This window comes from Suricata suricatta, chromosome 1 (genome assembly GCF_006229205.1).
Source record: "Suricata suricatta isolate VVHF042 chromosome 1, meerkat_22Aug2017_6uvM2_HiC, whole genome shotgun sequence".
In the NCBI taxonomy this organism is placed as follows: Eukaryota; Metazoa; Chordata; class Mammalia; order Carnivora; family Herpestidae; genus Suricata; species Suricata suricatta.
The window spans coordinates 162,727,993-162,752,426 of NC_043700.1; the positions used below are offsets into that span (position 1 = coordinate 162,727,993).

Sequence of the window (24,434 nt, forward strand, 5' to 3'; positions counted from 1 at the left end):
TAATTGGTTTTTTTTTAATGTGTATTTTGAGATAGAGAGACAGAGACAGAGGGAGACAGAGAATCCCAAGCAGACTCCACACTGTCAGTGCAGATCCTGATGCAAGGTTCAAACTCACAAACTGTGATATCATGACCTGAGCTGAAACCAAGAATCACACTTAAACCGAGCCCCCCAGGTGCCCCAACAGTAGTGGCTTTTTTTTAAAAAAAAAAAAACACCTTTCATGTGGTGCCTGGGTGGCTCAGTCCCTTTAGTCCCATGTAGGGCTCTGTGCTGACAGCACGGAGCCTGCTTGGCATTCTGTCTCTCCCTCTCTCTCTGCCCCTTCCCTGCTTTCCCTCCCTCTCTCTCTCTCTCCCTCTCTCTCCCCCTCTCACTCCCTCTCTCCCTCTCTCTTTCTCTCTCTCAAAATAGGAGCTCCTGGGTGGCTCAGTTGATGAAGTGTCTGACTCAATTTCGACTCAGCTCATGATCTCATGGTTCATGGATCTTCTTCTCTCTCTACCCCTCCTTCACTCACTCTCTATCTCTCTCTCTCTCTTAAACCAATAAATAAATAAATAAATAACAAAAAAATCTATCTTCTGTAATTTTCATTTCAGACAACTGAGTTCTCTAATATACATCAATTATAAGCCTGTTTTATTTAGCAGAAATTTGTTAGGCTCATGCCATGAGCCAACACTGTGTTAGGTACTCGTAATAATGAGATATGGCTGTCTAAAGAGCTGGGAGAAACTATTACCAACACACACAGCCCTGACTTCTCTCTCTTGATAAATGTGTAGACTTTAGAATATCTATATCTGAATCCAACTTTTTGTGTCAAAAAAGAAGGCCAAATTACTATCTCTTCGTTAGAGGATATTATTCAAGGGATCTTTATATTATACAATTTGGACGGTCCCTTTTTATTTTTTCATGCTGCTTTTGTAATTAAAATGCAGAATTTTCCTGTCCTGAGGTAGAGTGTCTTTACTGGGTTTTGTAGATCTCAGTATATCTAGGGATTGATGGCTTTGTGGGTTCATGAGCCTTCCCAAATCATCTGCAAAATTGAGTGTGCATACATGTATTCTTACAGTAGGAAGAGTCCTTAATTTTTCTAAAATTCTCAAAGGATTCTGTCACACCAAAATATTAAGAACCACTATCCATTAAAATCCTCATTTAATAGGTTTTGTCTTATGACTATTCTGTACCATTTACCATTTAGATTTTCTCATAAGGGAAATTTAAGATGTAATATTTTGTAATTGTATTTCTTAAAATTTGTCTACAATTTTTCATATTAATACAATTTTTGAAAATGGCATTTAAACATTAGAATTTCCTTTTTTACATTATCTAACAATATTATAACCGTAAATTTAAAAAATATATATAATAAAAATATTTTTGTTGCAATATATTTTTGTTTGTCTTTAGTACCAGGACCTTCTGGTGATAATGGCATCAGTATTACCATGATCTTGATGGCCTGGATGGTTATTGCAGTGATCTTGTTTCTACTGAGACCTCCTAATCTAAGAGGATCCAATCTTACTGGAAAGCCAACGAGTCCTCATAATGTAAGTGTTGTGGATTAGAAATTCATGGGTACAGGTAGGTGTGGCCTGGGAATGGGAGGAGTTTGTTTTGATTGAAATATCTGAATTAGCAAAAAGATTTAACTCATGGAGTAAGTTCTTCCTATGTAGTCCTTGTAAATCTTGTGACCCCCCCCAAATGGCTTAATCTTCACAGAGTTACATATAGAGAGAAGCACAGACCAGTAGCCCAAAAAGAATTGTAAAATGAATTCCAATCTTTACTCACATTCTTTTCTTTCTCAACATGGAAGATAATCCAGTTCATAGTAATCCACAGCAGTACTTCTCAAATCTCAGTCGTCCACTCCTCAGTGCCTCACAGTTGATCCCTTGCTTCTCATGGTTCCAGCTCTTTAAATTCTCTTACTAGCTAGAGTTCATATTTTTTCCTCTACTTCACCCTGTTTGGTGCTGTCTTTAATAGAAGAAACTCCATTGAAGGATTCCTTTTAATTGTTTTGAGAACCAGCATTTATATTTTTTTCCTTTCTATTTGACTTGGATGTTATCTCTTTAAAAATATTTCCATGATGAATTCACTTGTTGAACACCAAATTATGCCACTAAGTCCCTTCTCTAACCATCACCATATGGAATTGCTAAAATAATTTCTTCTTTTCCACAATCTTGTGTTGTTATTATTAGAAGTTTAAACAAATTTCTTAAGTAGGAGAAAGCAAATGTAGAATGTTAATTAATCAGTGCTTTTTTTTTTTTTTTTTTTAGGACTAGAACATTTAGATATGTAGCCATGCTGATTTTAAGAAAGAAACAGCATTAGCACGATATAAAGGGCCTTAAATTTATTTTTTCAAGGAGAGGAACATATCTATTAAACAGCTTATATATTGTCTTGATAAGGTGCTTTCTCCTCAGCCTTTTTTCTTTCTATGCATAGTTTTATTTCATATCAAAGAGCAACTTCCTCAACTTTTGGAGCTAAAAATTCAACTTAATAAGATGGTTTAGAAGCCATCAAGATTGGCAGAAATTTAAGATAATAGTCCCTAAACCTTATTACGTTGTAGGCCAGCAGTTCTAGAAGAGTAGCCTCACTGCCCTAAGAATAAGGAAGAAAATGTTTTCAAATAGAAAAATTGACCACCCTCAACTAGGGCCTCCTATAGTATGTCACAGTAAATAAGTGGAACCTTCCTGAAGATTCCTAAAGCTCTGACCTTTCCTTTACAGTTAAAATACTTTCTCCTGCAAGTAACAAAATCAGCTTAGCCTGGTTTAAACAAGTGGCTTTATTGGTTTACACATTAGAAAATCCAGAGAGGTTGTAGGGTCAGTGTTTAGTATTCTCGAAGACCTACTTTATTGCCTCGGACCATCAGCTTCATTCCGAAGTGGGCTCCCTTTGTGGTCATGGGATGGATGCCTGCCAAACAGCATCTGGAGCCACATGCTTCCTCGCTGACATTCTGTAGTGAGAAACAAAAATCTCTAGCTTCACTTTGGTTGTCCTGAGCTTGGTCATCTTAGCCACAGGGATGATGCTACTTTTATTGGTTTAAATATCACTTCTGCAGCTATCAGATATCGTACTACTGTTACACAATTTTCCTTTCTTTCATGCCTCAGGGAGGGATGAGACCAACATTGGTGAATTACAGCGTTACTATAGTGTTCCCTTGTGCAGAAACATATAAAAAGTTCAAATAAGTATATGATTAGGGATCGGAGGGTGGGGGGCATGCTGGTCAATGCTTACTATATGTGTTAGATTAGTTGCACTGGGATTTAAGAAGTCAGTTCCATAATTTGTCTTTCTAATGCCAGGGACAAGATCCACCAGCCCCTCCTGTGGACTAACCTTGTGCTATGGGAAGTGAAAATAGTTAACACCTTGCACGACCAAATGAACGAAGATGACCAGAGTACTCTTAACCCCGTTAGAACTGTTTTTCCTTTTGCCTCTGCAATATGGGATGGTATTGTTTTCATGAGCTTCTAGAAGTTTCACTTGCAAGCTTATTTTTGCTTCCTGTGTTATCACTGTTCCTTTTTATATTTGAGTAAATGATTATATTAAAAAAAGTTACATGGGCTTTTTTGGTTATCCTAAACTTAAACATTCCACTCATTCTGTTTGTAACTGTGATCATAATTTTTGTGATGATTTCTGGCCTGATTGAAGGAAATTTGAGGTCTCTGCATTTAAATATTTTAAATAGTTTTGATAGGTTTTTAAATTGCTTTTTTTCATAAGGTATTTATAAAGTTATTTGGGTTGTCTGAGATTGTATGAAAAAAATTAGAACCACACTGTATTTACATTCACCTTGATAGTTTATTTGTGGGTGGCAGTTCTCTCTAGTTCTTGGGACTGTGGCAGCCTTTGGAATATTGTACGGATCTGGTGTCATCCACTACAACAGGCTTATGAGGGGAGAAGAAATGAAGTCGTTTACTAAAGATTTTTATTCCCATAAAAATGTCTAATATTAGGAGAACTTTAAGTAAACATGACTTAAATATGGTGGATGATTTACAGTCCATTATGGCCTTACAAGGTTCATGAAAGGAGGAAAAAAGTTCATTCTTTCTGCTTTTGCCAAGTATATTCTATACAGTAATAATTTAAGCTATAATTTATTTGTTAAATGGGTGCCTCTTAGGAACCTTCTTTTCTGTTCTAACACTTCCCTGTTAAATGGAACTATCTTAAAAGCTGTATTGGGGACCTATTTGGTTACTGATATTTGAATGCTCCTTACTTATTTAGTCTATTTTTTCTGTGAAGAAAAAATTGAGTCTTTTTTATCCTTTTTACTTTAAAAAATATTTGATGTACTCCAGGGGAGAAGGAGGAAAATAAAAAAGCAATCAAGAATCTTTTTCTCACCACTTATTTCATTCTTATTTAGTCATAAGATGGGTTGGGGTGAGGAGGAGTATTAATATAAGTAAAATTTTGAAATGTATGAAAAGTAAAAGGTTGCATTGCCCAGTTTGAAAGAAATGAATACAAATGGCATAAAAACAAATCTGCATGACCTATGTGGTTATGGAATTTTTTTCTTAGCAAGTGATTACAGATGGCTTATGGGGGCTAAAAGATATTTTACTATTGATGTAAGGATTTCCCCCAGATCAGTCTAGCTTTTCACTGTATCGATCTGAGAAATTACTTGTATGAATTAATAAACTTCTCTATATCATTGTACTGTTTAATAGAGTCTCTGATACAGTTGTGTGATGCTTGTAGAGTATTTTCTCCCCCTTTATCATGGTTACAAATTAGGCCATACACATTTTAAGGGCTTCTTTCATCATATACTCCAGTATTGACTGCTTGCATTCCTTCTGTGCTTCTTGGCTTCGATGCTCAATTTCTTGACATAATATAACCTACTCTTAATCACTTTGTGCTATTTGAAGGATATCATAACACAGGTAAGTCAAATCTTGAATAATTGAGCACCATAGGTTTAAGGTTCTTCCCCTTGCTGGGCCTGGAAAGCTTCCCAGCTTTATCGCTGTTAGAGTATTTAATGCAGAAAGGGCAGGAATGGCATAGGATGGAGCCACATCTATGTAAGCATCCCTTTTTCTGCCCTGCCCCCTAGACTTGGAAGGCTTACACATATATTCTACAGTCTGTTCTCTAAGCTGCTAGAAGGCCAGTCTTTGGCAGAGATACTGATGTGTTTACTGAATTTGTGGCTCACAAACAGTTGAGAATTGCCTTTGGTTGAAGTCACTGACCTTGACCTGGAAACAATGTCTAGTGTTAGCTAGAGACCTGCAAATCTAGATTCTTATTCCTGGTTCTCCATTTCTGTCATGTACACTTAATTGACAGTACATCCAGTATATTAACCTTTTCTATATGGACCATCTATTTAATTAGCAACAAAAGCTCCTAGAGAAGTAGTTTTGGTTTTTCTTGCTTGTAAAATTTCTCTGCATTCTTGAAAAAGATCATGTACTACTGCATATAAAGTATTCCTGTTAACCTAACTAGTAATTTATATTATTCTATTTAATTCTTAAAGCTGCTATATGTGGCCTTCTTATTGAGCACACTCTTAGTCATTACTTGGCCTGTAAACATTCACCTGAACTGTGGCTACAGTCATTTTTAAATAATCTGGAAAAAAGAAAGCTAAAACTTCACATTTTAATTTTTGGCTCTTATAAGTATTCCACAAACATTAAATTTATTTTGTTTTAGAGTCATTTAATATCCCTTATGCAAAATAATGTTTTCTTGCTTTACATATGGAAAAAGTTAACATTGGAACTGTGTATAGTAAAAGATTTTTATCATGTATCTATCCAAGCACTATCCCATGGCCAACAAGTCATATTTTAAACAACTTGCAGAGATTTTCCAAAGTAACTATTAGGTTCAGTTATTCAATGGTTACTTTTAGTGTCATTGTGGTATGTGATGTGATAGTGTTTATAGAATTACTGAATTTTTATATTTTCAAAGGAATCTTGGAAATTTATCACTCTGAATTAAAGTCTGTCACTAAATAAACTTTCTAAAATTGGACCAGCTCATCAGCTTAAGACACAAAATAGCAACTTGAAGGAGAAATGAAGAGTTTACACTTAATGGGTTAAATTTTTGTTGTTGCAATAGTAGGTTTAATCTTAACATAATATTTCTAAATGAAAAATCATATGTAATTGTTACCATGTCTGATGATTACTTTGTTAAAAGCGAAAGTGGTCATGTGATATACTAAAAAATTGCTGTTTTTAAATGTTTAAATCATGCCAAACAAATCATGTCTGTGCCATCCAGGGTTTATTGTAATCTTTTACTGAGTACTTGGACTGGGATAAAGGGCTTGTACTATGCACTTTTTATTAATGAATAAATAGAAAACATTAGTAACGCATTGTTTTCTGTTTGGCTTTTGTGGGAATGAAGCAAGCATCTTTTGCTTAGGAAAATGTTAACATTCTTTATTTAATAGTTTCTTTGTAAGACTTTTTACTCCTAACTAAATACATGCCATTGAGGAATGGAATTTTCAAGAAAAAATATTTCTATAATAGCAGTAGGGCCAGTATTCAGAAGTAGGGATTTTGAGAATCTCTAGGAAATTAGATTGCAATTACATTTTTTTAGTTATTATTTTTTTTAATTTCTTCTAGGAGACAGGGTTAATAGACATTTGCTTTGAGGGAATAATATCCAATAGTATTAATTATTTGAGCACACAGATGTTACTTAAAAGAAGCTAGACATGTAACTGTACTGAACCCCTGCTCAAGTAAAAATTTGCTTTTGTCCTGTTACCTGGAATGCATCCAGATAACTAAAGATTCTGAATCCTCATGTACATGTTAAAAATGGTAAAATGGCCCTGGCATGGTTATGATTTCAGTGTCTGTGTGATACTTAAGTGTTCTTTAAAACAGCAAAATTTGTGAAATACAGTTAATGATTTCAATCTCAAGTTGTCATATTTATGTCAGTAGATATCTGAACCCCTATAATGCTAAGTTTTCATTAAATGGTTCTGCAGTATTAGTTTTCCTCTTAGAAAGTGGAGTTCTAATAAAGTGAGTTCTTTTCTTCCTGCCATTTCATCTGATAGTTTTTCTCAGCTGCAAATCTCAGTTTATAGAGTTGGTTTTTCTCCCCACCAAAAAGTTCCATAAACACCAACTATGATTATCTATCATGCTCAAATTTTTAAAAACTGGAGTTAAAAGGTGATCTTTTCAATAAGTGTTTATATTCATTTATTGCTAAACTTTTTGCTTTAAGATGCATGTTATTCAAAATTAGATTTTGGAAACCATTTTAAACTATCAGATGCCAAATTATGATGTCTGTTGAAAGGGAGGTGGAAGATGTCTGGGAAGCAGGGAGTATGCCGGGGTAAAGACTAATATGTAGTTTTAAGAATAAAGCAACTTTTATATCAAAAAAGAATATTCTCTTTTAAAAACTCTTCTTATTTCTAGGAAATTTAGGAATGAGAAAAAAAATTACAATCCCTGCAATATCAGAAGTCTTACCTCTTAAAAATCTTGTTCCTATACTGCTCATAACCTCAGACACAGGTTATGTCTTGATAATTAATGAATTTGAATTGCATTGTTTTCATCTTTTGAAGAACTGAGCAAAATTAAAAGAGCACAAATACTACATAGCAAATTCAGCATTATAGAATAAGTCTCCTATGTTGTTTTTAAAGAAATGAATCTGTTATATAGTCACTCATTAATTTGGTGCCAAAGGAAGAGGCACTGTACATTCGAAAGGCATTACCGACCCTGGCCTGACTGCAGCTCTCCCTGACAACTAATTAGTAGAGAAACATTAAGACTTTAGAAGTCTGGGTGTTTTAAAGGTGATTCCTTAACAATTAACACAACAAGTATGATTTTGTGGTTACAGCATACAGAACAGATTTAAATCTGGCACCAGAGCCTTTACTACCAACAAATGGATTAAGATTTATATCCTTGTGGGCGTCAGTTAAGTGTCCAACTCTTGATTTTCGCTTAGGTCATGATCATAACGGTTTGTGGGTTCAAGCCCCATGTCTGGCTCTGCACTGATAAGTGTGGAGCCTGCTTGGGGTTTTCTCTCTCTCTGCGCCTCCCTCTCCTTCTCTCTCTCTCTCTCTCTCAAATAAGTAAACATTAAAAAAGATTTATATTGTTACAGATTTGCTTAGCCTTCAATTTTATTTTTTTTAATTTTGTTTTGTTTTGTTTTTATTTATTTTTGAGAGACAGTGCAAGCAGGGGAGGGTCAGAGAGAGAGGGAGACAAGGAATCTGAAGCAGACTTCAGGCTCTGAGCTAGCTGTCAGAACCTGACATGGGGCTCAAACCCACAAACCATAAGATCATGGCCTGAGCTGAAGCCGGACGCTCAACCGACTGAGCCACCCAGGCGCCCCTAGCCTTCAATTTTAATCTAACAACCTTTTCTTTAATTTTTTTAAATGTCTACTTACTTTTAAGAGACAGAGCATGAGAGGGGGAGGGGCAGAGAGAGAAAGAGAGAGAGGGAGACACCGAATCTGAAGCAGGCTCCAGGCTCTGAGCTGTTGGCACAGAGCCTGATGTGAGGCTCCTACCCACTAACCGTGAGATCATGACCTGAGCCCGAGTCGGATGCTCAACCGACTGAGCCACCCAGGCGCCCCACCTTTACTTTAAAACTACATTTTACTGGGGCGCCTGGGTGGCTCAGTCGGTTAAGCATCCGACTTGGGCTCAGGTCATGATCTCTCATTCATGGGTTCGAGCCCCATGTCAGGCTCTGTGCTGACAGCTCAGAGCCTGGAACCTGTCTTTGGATTCTGTGTCTCCCTCCCTCTCTGACCCTCCCCTGCTCTCATTGTCTCTCTCTCAAAAATAAATAAAAACATTAAAAAATTTTTTTGAAATAAAAATAAAGATTAAAAAAATGTTTAAAGGGGTGCCTGGGTGGCTCAGTTGGTGGACTTCAGCTCAGGTCATGATCTCGTGGTCTGTGGGTTCGAGCCCCACATTGGGCTCTGTGCTGACAGCTCAGAGCCTGGAGCCTGCTTCCGATTCTGTGTCTCCCTCTCTCTCTGCCCTTCACCCGCTCATGCTCGGTCTCTCTCTGTCTCTCAAAAAGGAATAAATGTTAAAAAAATTTTTTTAATTAAAAAAACTACATTTTCATTTTTGTCTCACATTATACCTCTGTCAACATCTTCTTTCCCAGAGAGTTTCACCAACAAAAGCCTACTGAACGCTGGTGTTCTCAGGCTTCAAGCACGGTTCTGTTAGCCAAAGTTCAGTCAGAAAATACAAAGCTTAATGAAGTTATTGGGCTAAATAAAGTATAATTGAAAATTATAGTTTCTCCATTAGAGAATGGGTAGTAATTTTCCACAACATCAAAGGAATTCTTTTCATTGTGTTGGAATATTTAAGAACTTAAGAATCACATAAATAGGTATAAACTGGCAACAGTTAAGATTGAATAATTGTAGTAATATCCTTATAATAAAAATAATCATAATAATCTTGTAATAAATTCTGATGCTAATCTATGGAAGTATCAAAGATATAGAAAGGGTTTTTTGTTGAAGAAAACTTTTTTATCATTCTGTAATTTTTGTCCAATTCTCAAACTTCTATTTTAATTGTAGTGGTTTTCTCAGGCAGTAAAAATATTTAGTATTGCCAGTAGTGTTTTAGCCTTGGGGGAAAAGTGTTCGTAGTTTTGTGTTAGGTGGGCCTAATGCTAAGGTGAACAGTTCATTCAGATTTTGAGCTCTTCTCACAATTAAAAGATAGCATACAGCTTACAGTGATTCCCAAACTTCCTGGCTGAGGAGCCCCAATAAACTTGTTTATATGTATTATATCCATCAATATACACCTCATCCAAAACTAGAACATTTAAAAGTATTGCATATTTAAAAATAACAGTAAACCCAATACATATTAATAAAAAGGTTTTTATGAAAAAATAACCACTTTCCAAAATGAAAATTTAGAAGAGTGGCACTGTTCTACAGTTTTGCAAAATTTTTAATAGCTAGCTTAAAGCTGGGTTTTCATTTCTACTTCTACATTTAATATGTTACAACATATTCTCGTGAAACTGTGTGAATGTTAGTTATTCATAACTAAATGACTACTGGTATTTTGAGCAGCCTCTACCTTGACTAAGGAAAACAAGTTATGTGAACCTTAGGGAGCCCACTTAATTTGAAGCATTACTTCCCTCATTTACTTATCATATACCTACCACTTTACAAACAACTGAGTAAAGAGCAAATGAAATGTTTGTAAAAATGCTTTCTAAAGTCCTAAAAAATTGTTACATAAAGGACCTCATCCTCCCAGTCACATACATACACACATGTACATACACATATGCACACACATTCACACTCTCCCTTTTCAAAATCTTAAGTTGTACAGAAACTGCATATTTGGGGCACTAACTGAATTTCCATTGGAAAGAATTCACCCTACTAAGAATGGACAATGGAGCCTTTAGGTCAGACCTGGCATAAGAAAAACATTAAAGATTAAAACATCAAGTAGAATATCACAGTTTCTAACCAAGATTTTAAAATCCTTGGGATGGAAACTGGAAAGCAAATATCTTTGAATAGATGAAGAAATCACTGCAATGAAAGCTAAAGAGCAAACAGACGAGTAGTTCTCAACTTTGGCTATACATCGAGAGCTTTAAAAACCTGATGCTTCGGCCCCACGCCTCAGAGATTCTGTTATGGACTTTGACCTAAACATCTACAGGTGGGGGCGCCTGGGTAGCTCAGTCGGTTAAGTGTCCGGCTTCGGCTCAGGTCATGATCTCACGGTTCATGGGTTCGAGCCCTGCGTCAGGCTCTCTGCTGACAGCTAGCTCAGAGCCTGGAGCCTGCTTCAGATTATGTATCTTCCCCCCCGTCTCTGACCCTTCCCTGCTTGCATGGTCTCTGTCTCTCAAAAATAAATTTAAAACTTAAAAAAAAAAAAACCATCTACAGGTGAATTCAGTAGCAGTTAAGGGTAAGAACTGCTGGCATTAAGAATGCTAAACTTTAAGGCTCCTGGGTGGTTGTTGGTTAAGTGTCCCACTCTTGATTTTGGCTCAGGTAATGATCTCCCAGTTGTGGGATCAAGCACCCCATTGGGCTTCATGCTGTGGAGCCTGCTTAAGATTTTCTCTCCCTCTGCCCCTACCCTGCTGCTCATGTTGTATCCTTCTCAAAAAAAAAAAAAAAAAAAAAAAAGAATACTAAACCTTATCTTTAGTTGGTTCTAGAGATGAAAAAGAAAACAAAAGCAATCATTTCCTTCTAATTGATTTCTATATATCAGCACGGAATTAACTGAAACCTTAAATTCTCCTGCAGTAGTTTATTTTTAGTAGTGTTATTTCAGTTTTTCCCGATGCCTAAAAATAATACCTTTTTATTTTCTCAGTTATTTCTTGTGGGAATGAGGAAGGGAGATGTTATGCTTCATGGATGGCCCTAACAGAAGCCTGTTCAGTTCATGTGAAGGCTCTTAAAAGGAAAGTGAGAGAGAGGGCGAGGGGATAGGAAGGGAGGGGGGGAAAGGTAGGAAGGAAGGAAGGAAGGAAGTTAAGGAAGGATAGGATTATTACTTTGCAAGGACTTGGATCACAATTGTTAACAGGGTAAATATTCCCTCCCCTGCTTGCACTCTCACAGAAATAAATAAATGTTTAAAATAAACAAATACAAGGGGGGCACCTAAGGTGGCTCAGTCGGTTAATGACTTTCAGCTCAGGTCATGATCTTACGGTTCATGAGTTCTACACTGACAGCTCAGAGCCTGGAGCCTGCTTCAGATTCTGTGTCTCCCTCCCTCTCTGCCCCTCCTCCATGTGTGCTCTCTCTCTAAAATAAATAAACATTAAAAAAAGAATATAAGCAGTGTAGGGCTGAAATGCTTACTTTAGGTAATTCATAACTCAGACTCTGTCTTGTTGCTCCCCTGACCCCTAGAGCAGTGTTTCTCAAATTCTGTTGTCCACCCAGTGTTGTCCTCTGCATTGTCAGATAGTTCACCACAATCCTCACCAGGCCAGTGCTTCTGCCAGAAGGGAAGGAAACGTGGAGTGCCTACCTGTTCACTTAAAGGCTTGTCCTGTAAGTTGTACATACCCCTTTCATTCGCATCCACTTGGCCAAAACTTAGTCACATGACCATTCCCAAAGGAGGCCAGGTGTAGTCTTTATCCTGGACTATATCTGCCCAGCTAACATTTGGGAATTCTTTTACTAAGTAAGTGTGGCTATTGGAGTCAGCTGGCAGTCACTGCCATGGAGAAAAAACAATACGTGTTGGATATGATGATTTTAAGGTGCCAAATGGAGCTTTTGAGTAGGTAGTTGGATAGAGATGTGTAGAGCTAAGTAAAGTTCCATCACAAGGAGAGAGAGAAATCAAAAGGCAACAGAATAGAGATAATGTTTGAATCTTTGGGACTGAATAAAATTACTTAGTAAAGACAGAGAAGAGAAGAAATCCCAGGACTGGGACCCAGGGCACTGCAATATTTAGAGCTCTGGTTGAGAAAGAGGAACCAACAAACTGAGAAGAAGCATCCAGTGAAAGAAGAAAACCATTTGAGGGGCTCAATGACAGCAAGTTCTACTGATAAGTCCAATCATGGGGTTGGAGAATTGAACATTTCAGCAGAAAGGACTCACTGGTGAACTTGATAAAAGATGTTTTGGTGGAGTGATGGGGAAGAAAGCCCAGCTGGAGTAGTTAAGGAAAGAACTGGGGGCATATAGAGGAGAAGTAGTACAGCTCCTCTCTGCAGGAGTTTTACAATGAATGGGAGCAGAGAAATGGGGCAGTAACTTGAGTGGGATATGAGTCTGGGATGAAGAGACATTTTTATTGTTTTACTCAGATGGAAAATAAGATTATCTGCAGAGCTGTCAAGAGATACCCAGAGAGCCTCCTCCACTTCCCCACAGTGATGTCATCTCTTTGTTGACAGCACCACTATCCTGTCTGAAAGGAAGACCCATTGAGATCTATATGTTTTTGCCAAAGCCGCCTCAATCCTGCATTCCTACACTCTCCCTACACTCATAGCTTCACTATGATAATTGGCTGTAGAGACTATCAAGAGTAATTCAATCATGTCCTATACCCCTATTTTCTATCAGCATTCACTATAAGTCCAAGATTCCCAGGTTATCACTCCACCATCCCCTTACCTGATTCAATCACATGCCCTTCCTTATGCCTCAAACATCCTAAACTGAAAGGCCATCATTAGCAAAAGCCCCATACCTTCACCCTTTTCTCTGAAAATTCCCCTCACCAAACTTGGCATCCACATACAAGCACTGACTCTCCCATTGCCCTCTCAAATGGGAGCTATTTTCCAGACCCTCTAACCAAAAGAATGTTGAGGTAGAGTGAGCTTCTTCCCAGTTTCTCATTTTGGCTGCCAGGCTATCCCTCTCTCCTCACTAAAACTCTCCAACTCTTTAGAAGCTCATGCTGGCAGAGCATTCCATATGATACCCTATCTTCCAAAGTCATAGACCCCCCAGTTCACCCCTGATTTTAGCACTGGACTTTCTGCCTGCCTTTTCAGCACTTTTCCTATCATGGTTCTCAGTAATATCAATATCCAAGTAGACAATCCTTTCAATACTCAGTCCCTTTACCTCTCCTCCTCCAGCCATCTTGTTTTCCACAAAACTGCAGCCATCTACTCCCATTGGTTTATCTGAGACCTATAATTTCTTTACTGTTTTTATTTTAGAGAGAGAGAGAGAGAGAGACAGCATGAGCAGGGGAGGGTCAGAGAGAGAGGGAGACACAGAATCTGAAGACAGGCTCCAGGCTCTGAGCTGTCAGTACAGAGCCTGATGCGGGGCTTGAACCCACGAACCATGAGATCATGACCTGAGCCAAAGTTGGATGCTTAACTGACTGAGCCACTGAGGCGCCCCTAATTAATTTTTTTTTGAGGGAGAGAGCATGAGCAGGGAAGAGGTACAGAGGGATAGAGAGAGTCTTAAGCAGGCTCCATGGTCATAGCATGAAGCCCTGACACATGGCTTGAGCCCATGACCCTGGGATCATGACCCAAGCCAAAAATCAAAAAGTGGACACTCAACGGACTGAGCTAACCAGGCTCCCCTAGACCTGGTAATTTCAAACTTTATTGCTTGTATATTCCTAAAAGAATTTTGAAAAACTATGTATTGTCTTGCACATATTTTTCTTTTAAAAGTGCAAGGCAAACAAACAAACAAACAAACAAACAAAAAGTGCAATGCAAAGCAATGTTAATGCTGTCCCTTAACAAAGGTTCATATGTGTCCCTCTTACTTCAATCCACTTGCTCAACTAACCATATTGTTGGTGTCATTTAAGTCTTTTCTCTATTTGGCCAAAATATACAAGGAAGCAGAAGAGAATCTAAGCCTTGACTTGTATCTTATAACCTAAACTTACTTGGCTTCATTGGTGAGCAAACCAAGTGGAATCTCTATTCCACATTCAAAATTGCCTCCATTTGTTTTACTCAATTTTTGGGTAAAGACTAGTGACGGCAAGATCACAATGCAGAAACTACAAGAGGTTTTGCAAGACTTCTACATAAAACTGGATAGTTCCAAAGCATTAAAACAACAATCCCAGCTGCTGTCCAGAAAGCCAGCATCTGTGTGGTTAAACAGCTTGGAAATTTTGGATAATGGCTCTGGACTTTAGTCAATGGCTCACACATTTTAAGCTGACACTTATTATGTTCCTAGGTATATGTGAGTTCTATTTTGTTAATAAACAGTACTAAACATCATACAAAATGAAGACTATAAGTGGAAAACTTAAGATTTGATATAACTAAGTTAAATAAGTATTGTAAATATTTAACTGAATATTGTAAATTTTCTCTATTTCAATTTTATCCAATATCTCTTAAAAATTGTAGTAGTCCTGCAGAATAGTCAAGTAGCTTCTAAAAGAATCAAGATCACTAATTTATATGGTATCTTTTGTTTGGAATTCAGAATATCCCAAGATAGGCGAATATGTCCTGTTTTTCTTTTTTTAATTTTTAAAAAATGTTTAATTATCTTTGAGAGAGAGAGAACGAGTGCTGGGGAGGGGCAGAGGAAGAGGGAGACACAATCTGAAGCAGGTTCCAAGGTGTCAGTACAGAACCCAATGCAGAGCTTGAACCCATGAACCATAAGATCATAATCCGAGCTGAAGTCCAACACTTAACCAACTGAGCCACCCAGGCACTCCCAACATGTCCTGTTTCTAACTCTGGACTTCAGCCTTAGCAAAACCAAGTATAAAATAAAGACAGACTTGAGGTGCCTTGATTACTCACCATTAGGGGACTGCCCCAAACAAGAATCCAGTTTATTCCTTTGGCACTCCGGAGAATTTTACCCCTGGGCAATGGAGGTTACCAAGGTTTCACTTGCATTAAAGGTAAGCCTTTGTTTTGTAAAATGGACTATTCTTAAGCATATTTGCTTTGGGAAAGAGTACCTGTGGTAGCTAAGGAGCTAGAAATTGATTCCCTTAAATGTATCTGTAAGGCAAAACTAAAATATATGGTCAGAAACCAGGATAGTGTCACCTTTGGTGTGGGGGTGAGGAGGAATGGAGAATATTTCCAAAGTCATATGGCTTTTATTCCCTGATCATCTCGTGAATATCTTTATTTCTCTGAATCTCCATGACTACTACCCTGGACATGCTATTTCTAAATCTTTTTCTTTTTTAATTTTTAAAAAATGTTAATTTTTGAGAGTGAGAGACAGAGCATGAGTGGGGGAGGGGCGGAGAGAAAGGGAGACATAGAATTCGAAGCAGGCTTCAGGCTCTGAGCTGTCAGCACAAAGGCCGATGTGGGGCTCAAACTCATGAACTGCTAGATCTTGACCTGAGCTGAAGTCAGATGCTCAACCTACTGAGCCACCCAGGTGCCCCATTGCCCTTTCTAATTCTTAATTACTGTCATTAGCTCTGATTTGCTCTCTTCACATTCATTCTTTTATTCCTGTAACTACTACCCTCTTATTTTCCCTTATTTGATTCCCATATTTCCTTTAGGAGCTCAATGATCACAACTTGAGGAACCTATACACTCGTATGACTGTACATATCCTACCTGAATAAAGTTGTCATTTTACATTCATCTGTGTGATTGACTGATGTTTACCCATAGTAAAATTTATGAAGGAGGGGAATGTATTATCCTTTACTCACAAATGTATGCCTGGTGACTAGCACATACTAAACACTTGGAGAGAAATACTTATTCAATGAATTAATCAATGGTTTTTAAGTTTTAAGAGGAACTTAGGTATAAACTGAAATCCTACATGAAAAAGTGATATACAAAGTAGATAAACAGGTAAAAGTAGAACTGCTCTGGTTTGGAGGAAAGAGGAGGTGGATATAGGCAGACCCAGAGCCCTGTTCTAACCTCTCCCTCCTTCTCTTTCCTCACAGACTGACACACCTCCAGAGGAACTTAGAACTGCATGAAACATAATCTGAAAAACATTGGCCTATATCAAGCAGTTCTCAGGACTCCTTTACACATTTAAAATTTATAGGCTCCCAAAAGTTTTTCCATGTTGATTATATCCATTGGCATATACCTTATTAGAAATGAAAACTGACAACTTATGAAAAATCCATAAATTCTTTAAAATTGACAATAATGTTAACATAAACCACATATATTTAAGAGAAATTACTGTATTTTCAAATTAAAAATTCATTAAGATTGATATTGCTTTACATTTTTATAAATCTACAATATCTGCATTAATCTGATATCACAAGTCATACAATCTCTGGAAAACTCCACTGTTTGCTTGTGAGAAAATAACATATAGTAGTATTATTATGAACATATTTTGATTCTTGGATCCTCTGAAAGGGTCTCAGAGATTGTCACTACATTTTGAGAACTGCTATCCTAGATCCAAAGGTCCATTCTAGCTAGTATTCATATTCTTTTTTTTCATTTTTTAATGTTTGTTTATTTTTGAGAGACAGAGCATGAGCAGCGGAGGGGCAGAGAGAGAGAGGGAGACACAGAATCTAAAGACAGGCTCCAGGCTCTGAGCTAGCTGTCAGCACAGAGCTCAAAGCGGGGCTCGAACCCACGAACCGTGAGATCGTGACCTGAGCCGAAGTCAGATGCTTCACTGACTGAGCCACCCGGGCGCCCCAGCTAGTATTGATGTTCTTCTTTAATTTCTGAGACTGTACTGTTTCAAAGATTATGATTATTATCAAAATACTAGCAAAGAATGTTAAGTGATAGGTAGAAAAATGTTTACTTCAAAACAAAGGGAAGAATAATAGAAAAACTTTTACACAAAACTAACTGTAATAGGAAATTCATTTTTAAAATATTTATTGATTTTAAGAGAGAGGGAGCATGCAAGTGGAGGAGGGGCAGAGAGAGAGGGAGAGACAGAATCCCAAGCAGGGTCCACACTCAGCTGGGAGCCCTAGTGAGAGCTGTATTTCACCAACTGTTGAGATTATGAACTGAGCAGAAATCAAGAGTCGGATATCTAATGAGCCACCCAGACGTTCCTCTAATAGGAAATTTAAATCTATGTATATGCCAAGTGCAAAAAGATAACTCTATTACAGCACAGTATTTGTCACATGTATTGCAATTACTTATTCACTTATCTCTTCTACTAACCTGTGAGCTTTGCCGGGGCCTGGGTGGCTCAGTCAGTTGGGAGGCCGGCTTCGGCTCAGGTCAGGCTCGGGTCATGATCTTGTGGTTCATGGGTTTGAGCCCTGCCTTGGGCTCTGTGCTGAGAGTTAGCTCAGAGCCTGGAGCCTGCTTCAGATTCTGTGTCTCTTTCTCTGACCCTCCCCTGCTCGCGCGGTCTCTCTCTGTCTCTCAAAAATAAATAAAAAAACATAAAAAAAATTTTTTTAACCTGTGAGCTTTGAAGAAGGAATTGAGTTTTAATCCATTTTGCATCTTTGGTCTCTAGGATAACATCTAACTCACAATAGGCACTAAATATTTGTTGGATGAGTAAATCCATACAATATAGAATATTGCATAGAATATGCAACACCTATATATCTTATCATGCTTTCTACAATCTATGGTAAAGCAGTATCCACAAGCTTTCTTTTCTTCTTTTTTAAGGTTTATTCATTTTTTGTTTTTTTAATGTTTTATTTGAAAGAGAGAGGGGCAGAGAGAGAGGGAGACACAGAATCCGAAGACAGGCTCCAGGCTCTGAGCTAGCTGTCAGCACAGAGCCCGACGCAGGACTCGGACCCATGAATCCTAAGATCAGGACCTGAGCCGAAGCCTGACGTTAACCGACTGTGCCACTCAGGCGCCCCCACAAGGTTTCTTAAGGTTGTCACGATCCTGTCAAGAAAACCATCATCCCAGGGTGCCCTAGCTGGCTCAGCTGGAGGAGCATGTGACTCTTACTCTCCTGTCGGGAGTTGGAGCCTCGTGTTGAGTGCAAAGATTGGAAATAAACTTGAAAAGAGGCCCCTGGGTGGCTCAGTCGGTTAAGCGTGGGCCTTCAGCTTAGCTCATGATCTCCCTGTTCATGAGTTCCAGCCCTCCATCCGGCTCTGTGCTGACAGCTTGGAACCTGGAGCCTGCTTTGGATTCTGTGTCTCCCTCTCTCTCTGCCCTTCTCCTGCTTGCACTGTCTCTCTCTCTCTCAAACATACACATTAAAAAAAAGGAATAAAACTTTAAAAAACTCTCATTTATCAGGTATTTTAATGTGCTTTATAAACTTCTAATTACATTGTATTTAATAATCACGTTGTATTTAATAATCGTCTTTGACTTCAAGTACAGGGATTATGTCACCTGATGTAATTCTTAGTTGAGGAATACAGAAAAAGTCGAGTGCTTTTTTCTTAGATTTGAGGTTTAAGATGACTCTGGAAGCGAGAAAAACAGAACCACCCTCCTCATTAAAAACGGGCAGTTTCCACAGATTAATTTGACTCTTCCCCATAGAACTTGTATGTTGCAAACTCTCTGCTACGTATCATGCACAGATATCCCAGATCCCGAATTTGGCAGGAGTATGTCTGGAAAATATGGCTGGAAGGGCGTGGGTGTTCTGCTTTTCCTTCCAGGCACAGGGCGGAGGCACTAACTGGTCCAGTCTTGACAGGACTCAGCATCCCACTGAGGAGGGGAGGCGCCGGCTTCCCAGAAGTGGCTAACCCGAGATCTTACTAAACCGTGGGCCTCTGGCCCGGAGGGCGTGAGAGGAGTAAGCCGCCGGCCCAGTCACACCCGCAAGGTCTTAGGGGGCCCGAAAGACTAGGCCATCGCTTCGGGCTAATTGCGGAGAACGGAAAGGGGGCCGGGACCTTCCGGTCCCCTCGGGCCGCAGCCGGCCCAGTACCTCCACAACCCAAGATTATGTCCGACCTGGCGCGCACGCGGCACCACCTCAGAGCCGACCGTCAGCGGGGACGAGGACACAGGGAGCGAAGCGGGGCCAGGGCCACCAGCGCCCGGCCTAGCGGTTCCTGGAGTCCCAGCCCACTAGCCTCAACGGTCTCGTAGCGCACGCAGCTCCGCCCAGCGCAGCTCGCGGTAGGGGCGTGACAGCTGAGCTGGCCCGAGTGGATTCGCCCAGGTTCAGGTAGGGGCGGAGCCTCCCATCCTAGTTGCGACTAGCCCCTCCCCGTCTCCCCGCCCCTGGGGCCCGCAGGAAATAGGGGCGGGCCCCGGGCCTAGTATGGCGCGAGGAGGAGCGGGGATGGGGCGGAGGGCAGAGTCCGGGAGGGCCAGGCTGCGGGGGAATGAAGCCTCCGCCTTCTCGGGTAGAAGCCTTTAAATACGGGCTCGGGCCCGGGACTCTGGGTGCAGTGCTTGCGAGCCTGAGGGAGGGGCGTGCGGTGAGGGGAGGTCGATCGGAGCAGGGCTAGCGTGCAGAAGCTGCAGCAGCGAGGCCCGTAGCAAGGAGCTGTCCGAGCCTTCGGGATAGGAGCGGCCCCTGCGCTCGGTGTCTGGAAGTGGGTAAGCGCCTTGCCCGGGCTCGCCCCACCGCCGGGTCGTGAAGGTTCGGGGTCCCGGCGGGATGTGCAGGGAGCGGGGCGGGGGAGTGCGCGCTGCTCTCAGTTGTGCTGTGCGCTCGGTCCGGGGCTCCCCAGTCTCAAGACCCTGGTCTCCTTTGGGCTCAGGGTGGGAGTCGCCTTTTGGTCCGCTGCCCTGAGGATGGAATAGCTTGAGCTTTTTATTCTAGACTCGCAAGTCTTCCAGCCGCTTCACTTGATGCTTTTTTCTCGCTTTCTGGCATGAAACAAATGAGATTCCCCCCCCCCCCACCCGAAAGCCAAACGTCCACCTAAGGAAGCGGTCCTCTGGTTAGGGACCCCGTTTTGGTCTTAGAGTCACAGTCTTTTGTTTGTGTGTAGTCTGCTCACCTGGGAAGCTGCTTGCTTTCCTTCTGTCACTGGCCTTAAGAAACTAAAAAGAAAACGAAGCCAGAAAGCCCTTTTGAGGGTGAAATCCTAAGACATCCTACCGTGACATCTGTATGGACTGTCCTGGAATCTATTGTGGGCAATCACACCATATACTTGCTTTATTTCATGTCAGGGAAGGCCTTTCTTGGGTGCTTCAGGAGATCATGTTTGTGTGAGACCTTAAAAATCATACTTCTTATATATAGGAAGATAACTGACTAGGCTTGAATATCCTGGTGTATAGAAAAGAGGGATTCACTGTTAGGGAGCTTTTCAGGGATATACAGAGGAGTTGCTGTCCATTGACTGCCCTCAAAGACACAGTGAGTCTTTGAGTTTCTTCAGATACCCTAAGAAATGGAGAACAGTAGTCTGGTCTGTTTCTTCAGGGGAGTTCTGGAAATGAAAGAGCTTACTGTCTGCTCTGAGATGTGCTTGTTAGTACCCAGCATCTAGTTTAAGGTAAGGATCTCATTTCTTCTCCCACTGCTGTACTCCTTTCTGGGACCCAAAACCTGTAACTAATGAGCATACTTCATCTTCCCTCTTACTACTTTCATAACTTTATATGATGTCCTTTGGATATAATGTTAACATTGCCTTTCTCACTGATGAAATAATTTTCCTGGGTCAGGCATCTGTTATTATTTAATTTTTGGAAATGACTAAAGTTGATATGTATGTGAAATTGATGTATCCAACTATAACGTCCATTGGCTTAGCTACTGGATAATTATGCAGGGTATGCTAAAGAGAGGTGGGAATGGAGGTATTGTATTCAACTATGATTGTAATAGGACCTTTGATATTTGTTAGCCATGTCTTCTTGGTTGAGTGTTGATCTGAATTTACAAAATTTTAGTTGAAGAGTAGTTTTGGAACAGCCTGGTTTGTTGAGAGGTAAAAACTCATTTCAAATGGACGCATTCAGTAAGCACACATTCCCATTTCCCTGACAGCACGATAGAGGGTCAGAAGGTTCACAAAAGTAGAAATGGAAAATGGAATCAGAAGACATCTGTGTCAGGCACAGTATATCAGTAACACTATATCAAGCTCAGTGTCTAATAAAGTTTATTGAAGATTTTATTAAAACTTTCAAGTGACAACTGGGACTTGCACAGATTCTACATCTAGTTTTGTTAGTAATTTTTCCATTGTCGTCTATGGAACGCCATGCTTCATATGAAATACCAAGGCAGGGTTACCCAAAACACATGCAGTTCTAGAATATAAGTCCATCAGTAGTTTACCCAGCTGCAGTATGGAAGGCATGGTGAATACAGCCTGGCAATCGAGGTGGATGAGAAGTAACTCTGGAAAGACGTGTAGAAGTTCTACATAAAAAAGAGGATAATAGGTTTCTGGACAATTTCAGCAAAGATACAGTGATCACCCATCTGAGCTAAAGATATTCAAATCACAGTCTTCATCTCAAACAGGCTCTTACAGAGAGCTACGCATCTATTCAGTTAGTATTTATTGAGAGCCTACTGTTCTAAGTGCCGAGGTAACAAAAACAGTCGCAGATAAGAACTGTTAGCCTACGAGCACCTTATTAAACTGTGAACTCCTGAACTCAAGAGTTGTATCATGTAGACATTCAATCTATGTTTATATAAGAATGTTAACAGAACCCGCTCTGGTTGAGATTGAGGGCGTAGAATGCTCTAATAACCGCTTGGCTATGGAATTAAATGGTAACCCCAGAACATCCTCTTCAAAAATTCTTTGAAATTCTTTTTATGTATTCCAGATATACTGGGTGTGGTTAGAGAGGTTGGCTAGCTGTTGAAGGGGAGTTACGGTGTGATAGTTCTTTAGGTTCATCACAGTGTAGAACTTGATCTTCAACCTTGCATATCAGGAGGGTAGATTTAATTTTTCCTCTAGGGATCCAAAGTTAATGAGGTTTTAGATGTTAACTTACAATGATTAAATTCATAAAAGACTAATGGATACACCAGAATGAAACTTTGGCATTACAGTAGGGAAATTTTATTACAGTGCCTGGAATGCTTAGTCTCAAATCTGGGTCATCCCTTTCTAGTGTAGTTACTGGGAATTTGAATAAGGGAGAGTGGAATCAGAGCAAAGGATCTAAGGAAAACATTCCATTCAGGCGTTGGGAAAGCCTATTCTTGCTCCATCTCTCTGCAACCAGAACACATCTGACTTCCAAATTCTGTGTCATTCTTCTCTAGACAGTGTTGAAATAAACATGTCATTCTTGTTCTTAACTCCGTCTTTCCAGGCTACAAGTTGATCTTCCTTTTTTATTTTCCTTCAGTGGAATTTGTTAGATTTCATCTGCACTAATGCATTGATTTTTATGGCTTCTTTCAACTATGTAACTTTAAGTTGTTAAATTATAGCCTCTTTAATGTCATGGACATGCTTCCCTGCAAGGGGCACTGGAGACCCACTTTCAATTCATTTCCACCCTATAAGACAGTTATTACACCTGGGCACCTGGCTGTCTCAGTCAGTAGAGAATGCGACTCTTGATCTCATGGTTATAAATTCAAGCCCCACACTGGATGTAGAGATTACTTAAAAATAAAAAAAATTAGGGAGCCTGGATGGCTCAGTCAGTTAAGCATCTGACTTTGGCTCAGGCTGTGATCTCACGGTTCATGAGTTCAAGCCCGGCATCTGGCTCTCAGCTGTCAGCACAGACCACTTGGGATCCTCTATCTCCCTCTCTCTCTGCCCCTGCCCTGCTCAGTACGTGCTTCTCTCTCTCAAATAAATAATAAAAATTAAAATTAAAAACAGTAATTACCTCTTACCACTTCTTAATACCCATATATTTTTTTACAGATAGGCAGATCTCACTTCTTTGGACTCATTTCTGATGTGAGTCCTTATTTATTCCTTTTTTTTTTTAAATCTGGAATGGCTTCCCTGCTTCCCTTTTCTTTCTATACCCTACTTACTCTTTTGTTTTTAAGTTTTTATTTATTTATTTTGAGAGAGAGAGAGAACAAGCAGGGGAGGGGCAGAGAGAGGGAGAGAGAATCCCACTCTCTCCCCACAGTGCGGAGAGAATTCGCGCTGTCAGCACAGAGCCCCAACTCAGGGTTCAAACTCACTAACTGTGAGATCATGACCTGAGCCGAAGTAAAGAGTCAGACACTTAACTACTGAGCCATCCAGGCACCACCCCCCTCATTTATTTAGGTTATAAAAGAGAGAATCTACCAGGGTCACCTGGCTGGCTCAGTTGGTAGAGTATGTGACTTGATCTCAGGGTCATGAATTCAAGCCCCACATTCGGCATGGATCCTACTTAAAAAATAATAAATAAATACAGGGCACCTGGGTGGCTCAGTTGGTTGGGCGTCCAACTTCAGCTCATGTCATGATACCACTGTTTGTGGGTTCGAACCCTACATCGGGCTCTGTGCTGATAGCTTGGAGCTTACTTCAAATTTTATGTCTCCCTCTCTTGGCCCCTCCCCCTCTCACACTCTGTCTTTCTCAAAAATAAACAAACATAAAAAATAAATAATAAATAGATAAGACTTAGCATGGTTTTAATAATTCCTTGCAAATACATCCACACAGTGGAATATAATGTAACTTTTTAAAAATGTTTATTTATTTTTGAGAGAGAGACAGAGGTGAGCAGGAGAGGGACAGAGACAGATGGGGACAGAGGCCTGAAGCAGGCTTTGCACTGACAGCAGAGAGCCAGAGGTGGGGTTCCAGCTCACAAACCTGACCAGAGGTGAAGTTGGATGCTTAATTGACTGAGCCACCCAGGTTCCCCAAGAGCTGAATTTTTACTCAGTTTTAACTGTTTTTAAAGAGAGAGAGAAGAAATAGGTCTTAAGAATACATAAAGTGAAAAAAGCCAGGTGTTGATTATATATATATA

The 24,434-nt window shown here is 39.8% G+C and overlaps 2 protein-coding genes and 2 long non-coding RNA genes across 8 annotated transcripts in view; 2 read left to right on the forward strand and 2 right to left on the reverse strand.

The window, feature by feature from the left end:
• Nucleotides 1-6,457, forward strand: part of SMIM14 (small integral membrane protein 14) — an 88,607-nt gene extending 82,150 nt beyond the window's left edge. For all 4 annotated transcript variants that reach the window (XM_029947152.1, XM_029947169.1, XM_029947160.1 and 1 more), the window contains 2 exons: nt 1,432-1,574; nt 3,381-6,457. In XM_029947152.1, the coding sequence (XP_029803012.1) occupies nt 1,432-1,574; nt 3,381-3,413 (176 nt within the window). In that variant the 3' untranslated portion in view covers nt 3,414-6,457. The remainder of the gene's footprint in view (nt 1-1,431; nt 1,575-3,380) is intronic.
• LOC115298424 lies at nt 2,827-17,818 on the reverse strand. Its single transcript, XR_003911739.1, has 2 exons — nt 17,775-17,818; nt 2,827-3,022 (listed from the first exon to the last, which is right to left on the reverse strand). It is a non-coding gene; the product is annotated as an uncharacterized LOC115298424 (long non-coding RNA).
• Nucleotides 17,819-19,830: 2,012 nt separating this feature from the next.
• Nucleotides 19,831-24,434, forward strand: part of UGDH (UDP-glucose 6-dehydrogenase) — a 33,223-nt gene continuing 28,619 nt past the window's right edge. The window contains exons 1-2 of one of the 2 annotated variants that reach the window (XM_029947139.1): nt 19,831-20,102; nt 20,941-21,013. The gene's annotated coding sequence lies outside the window, so the exon portion shown is untranslated. The remainder of the gene's footprint in view (nt 20,103-20,940; nt 21,014-24,434) is intronic. The other variant, XM_029947129.1, reaches the window with a different exon arrangement.
• Nucleotides 21,625-24,434, reverse strand: part of LOC115298428 — a 20,760-nt gene continuing 17,950 nt past the window's right edge. The window contains exon 2 of the long non-coding RNA XR_003911742.1: nt 21,625-21,888. This is a non-coding gene — a long non-coding RNA (uncharacterized LOC115298428). The remainder of the gene's footprint in view (nt 21,889-24,434) is intronic.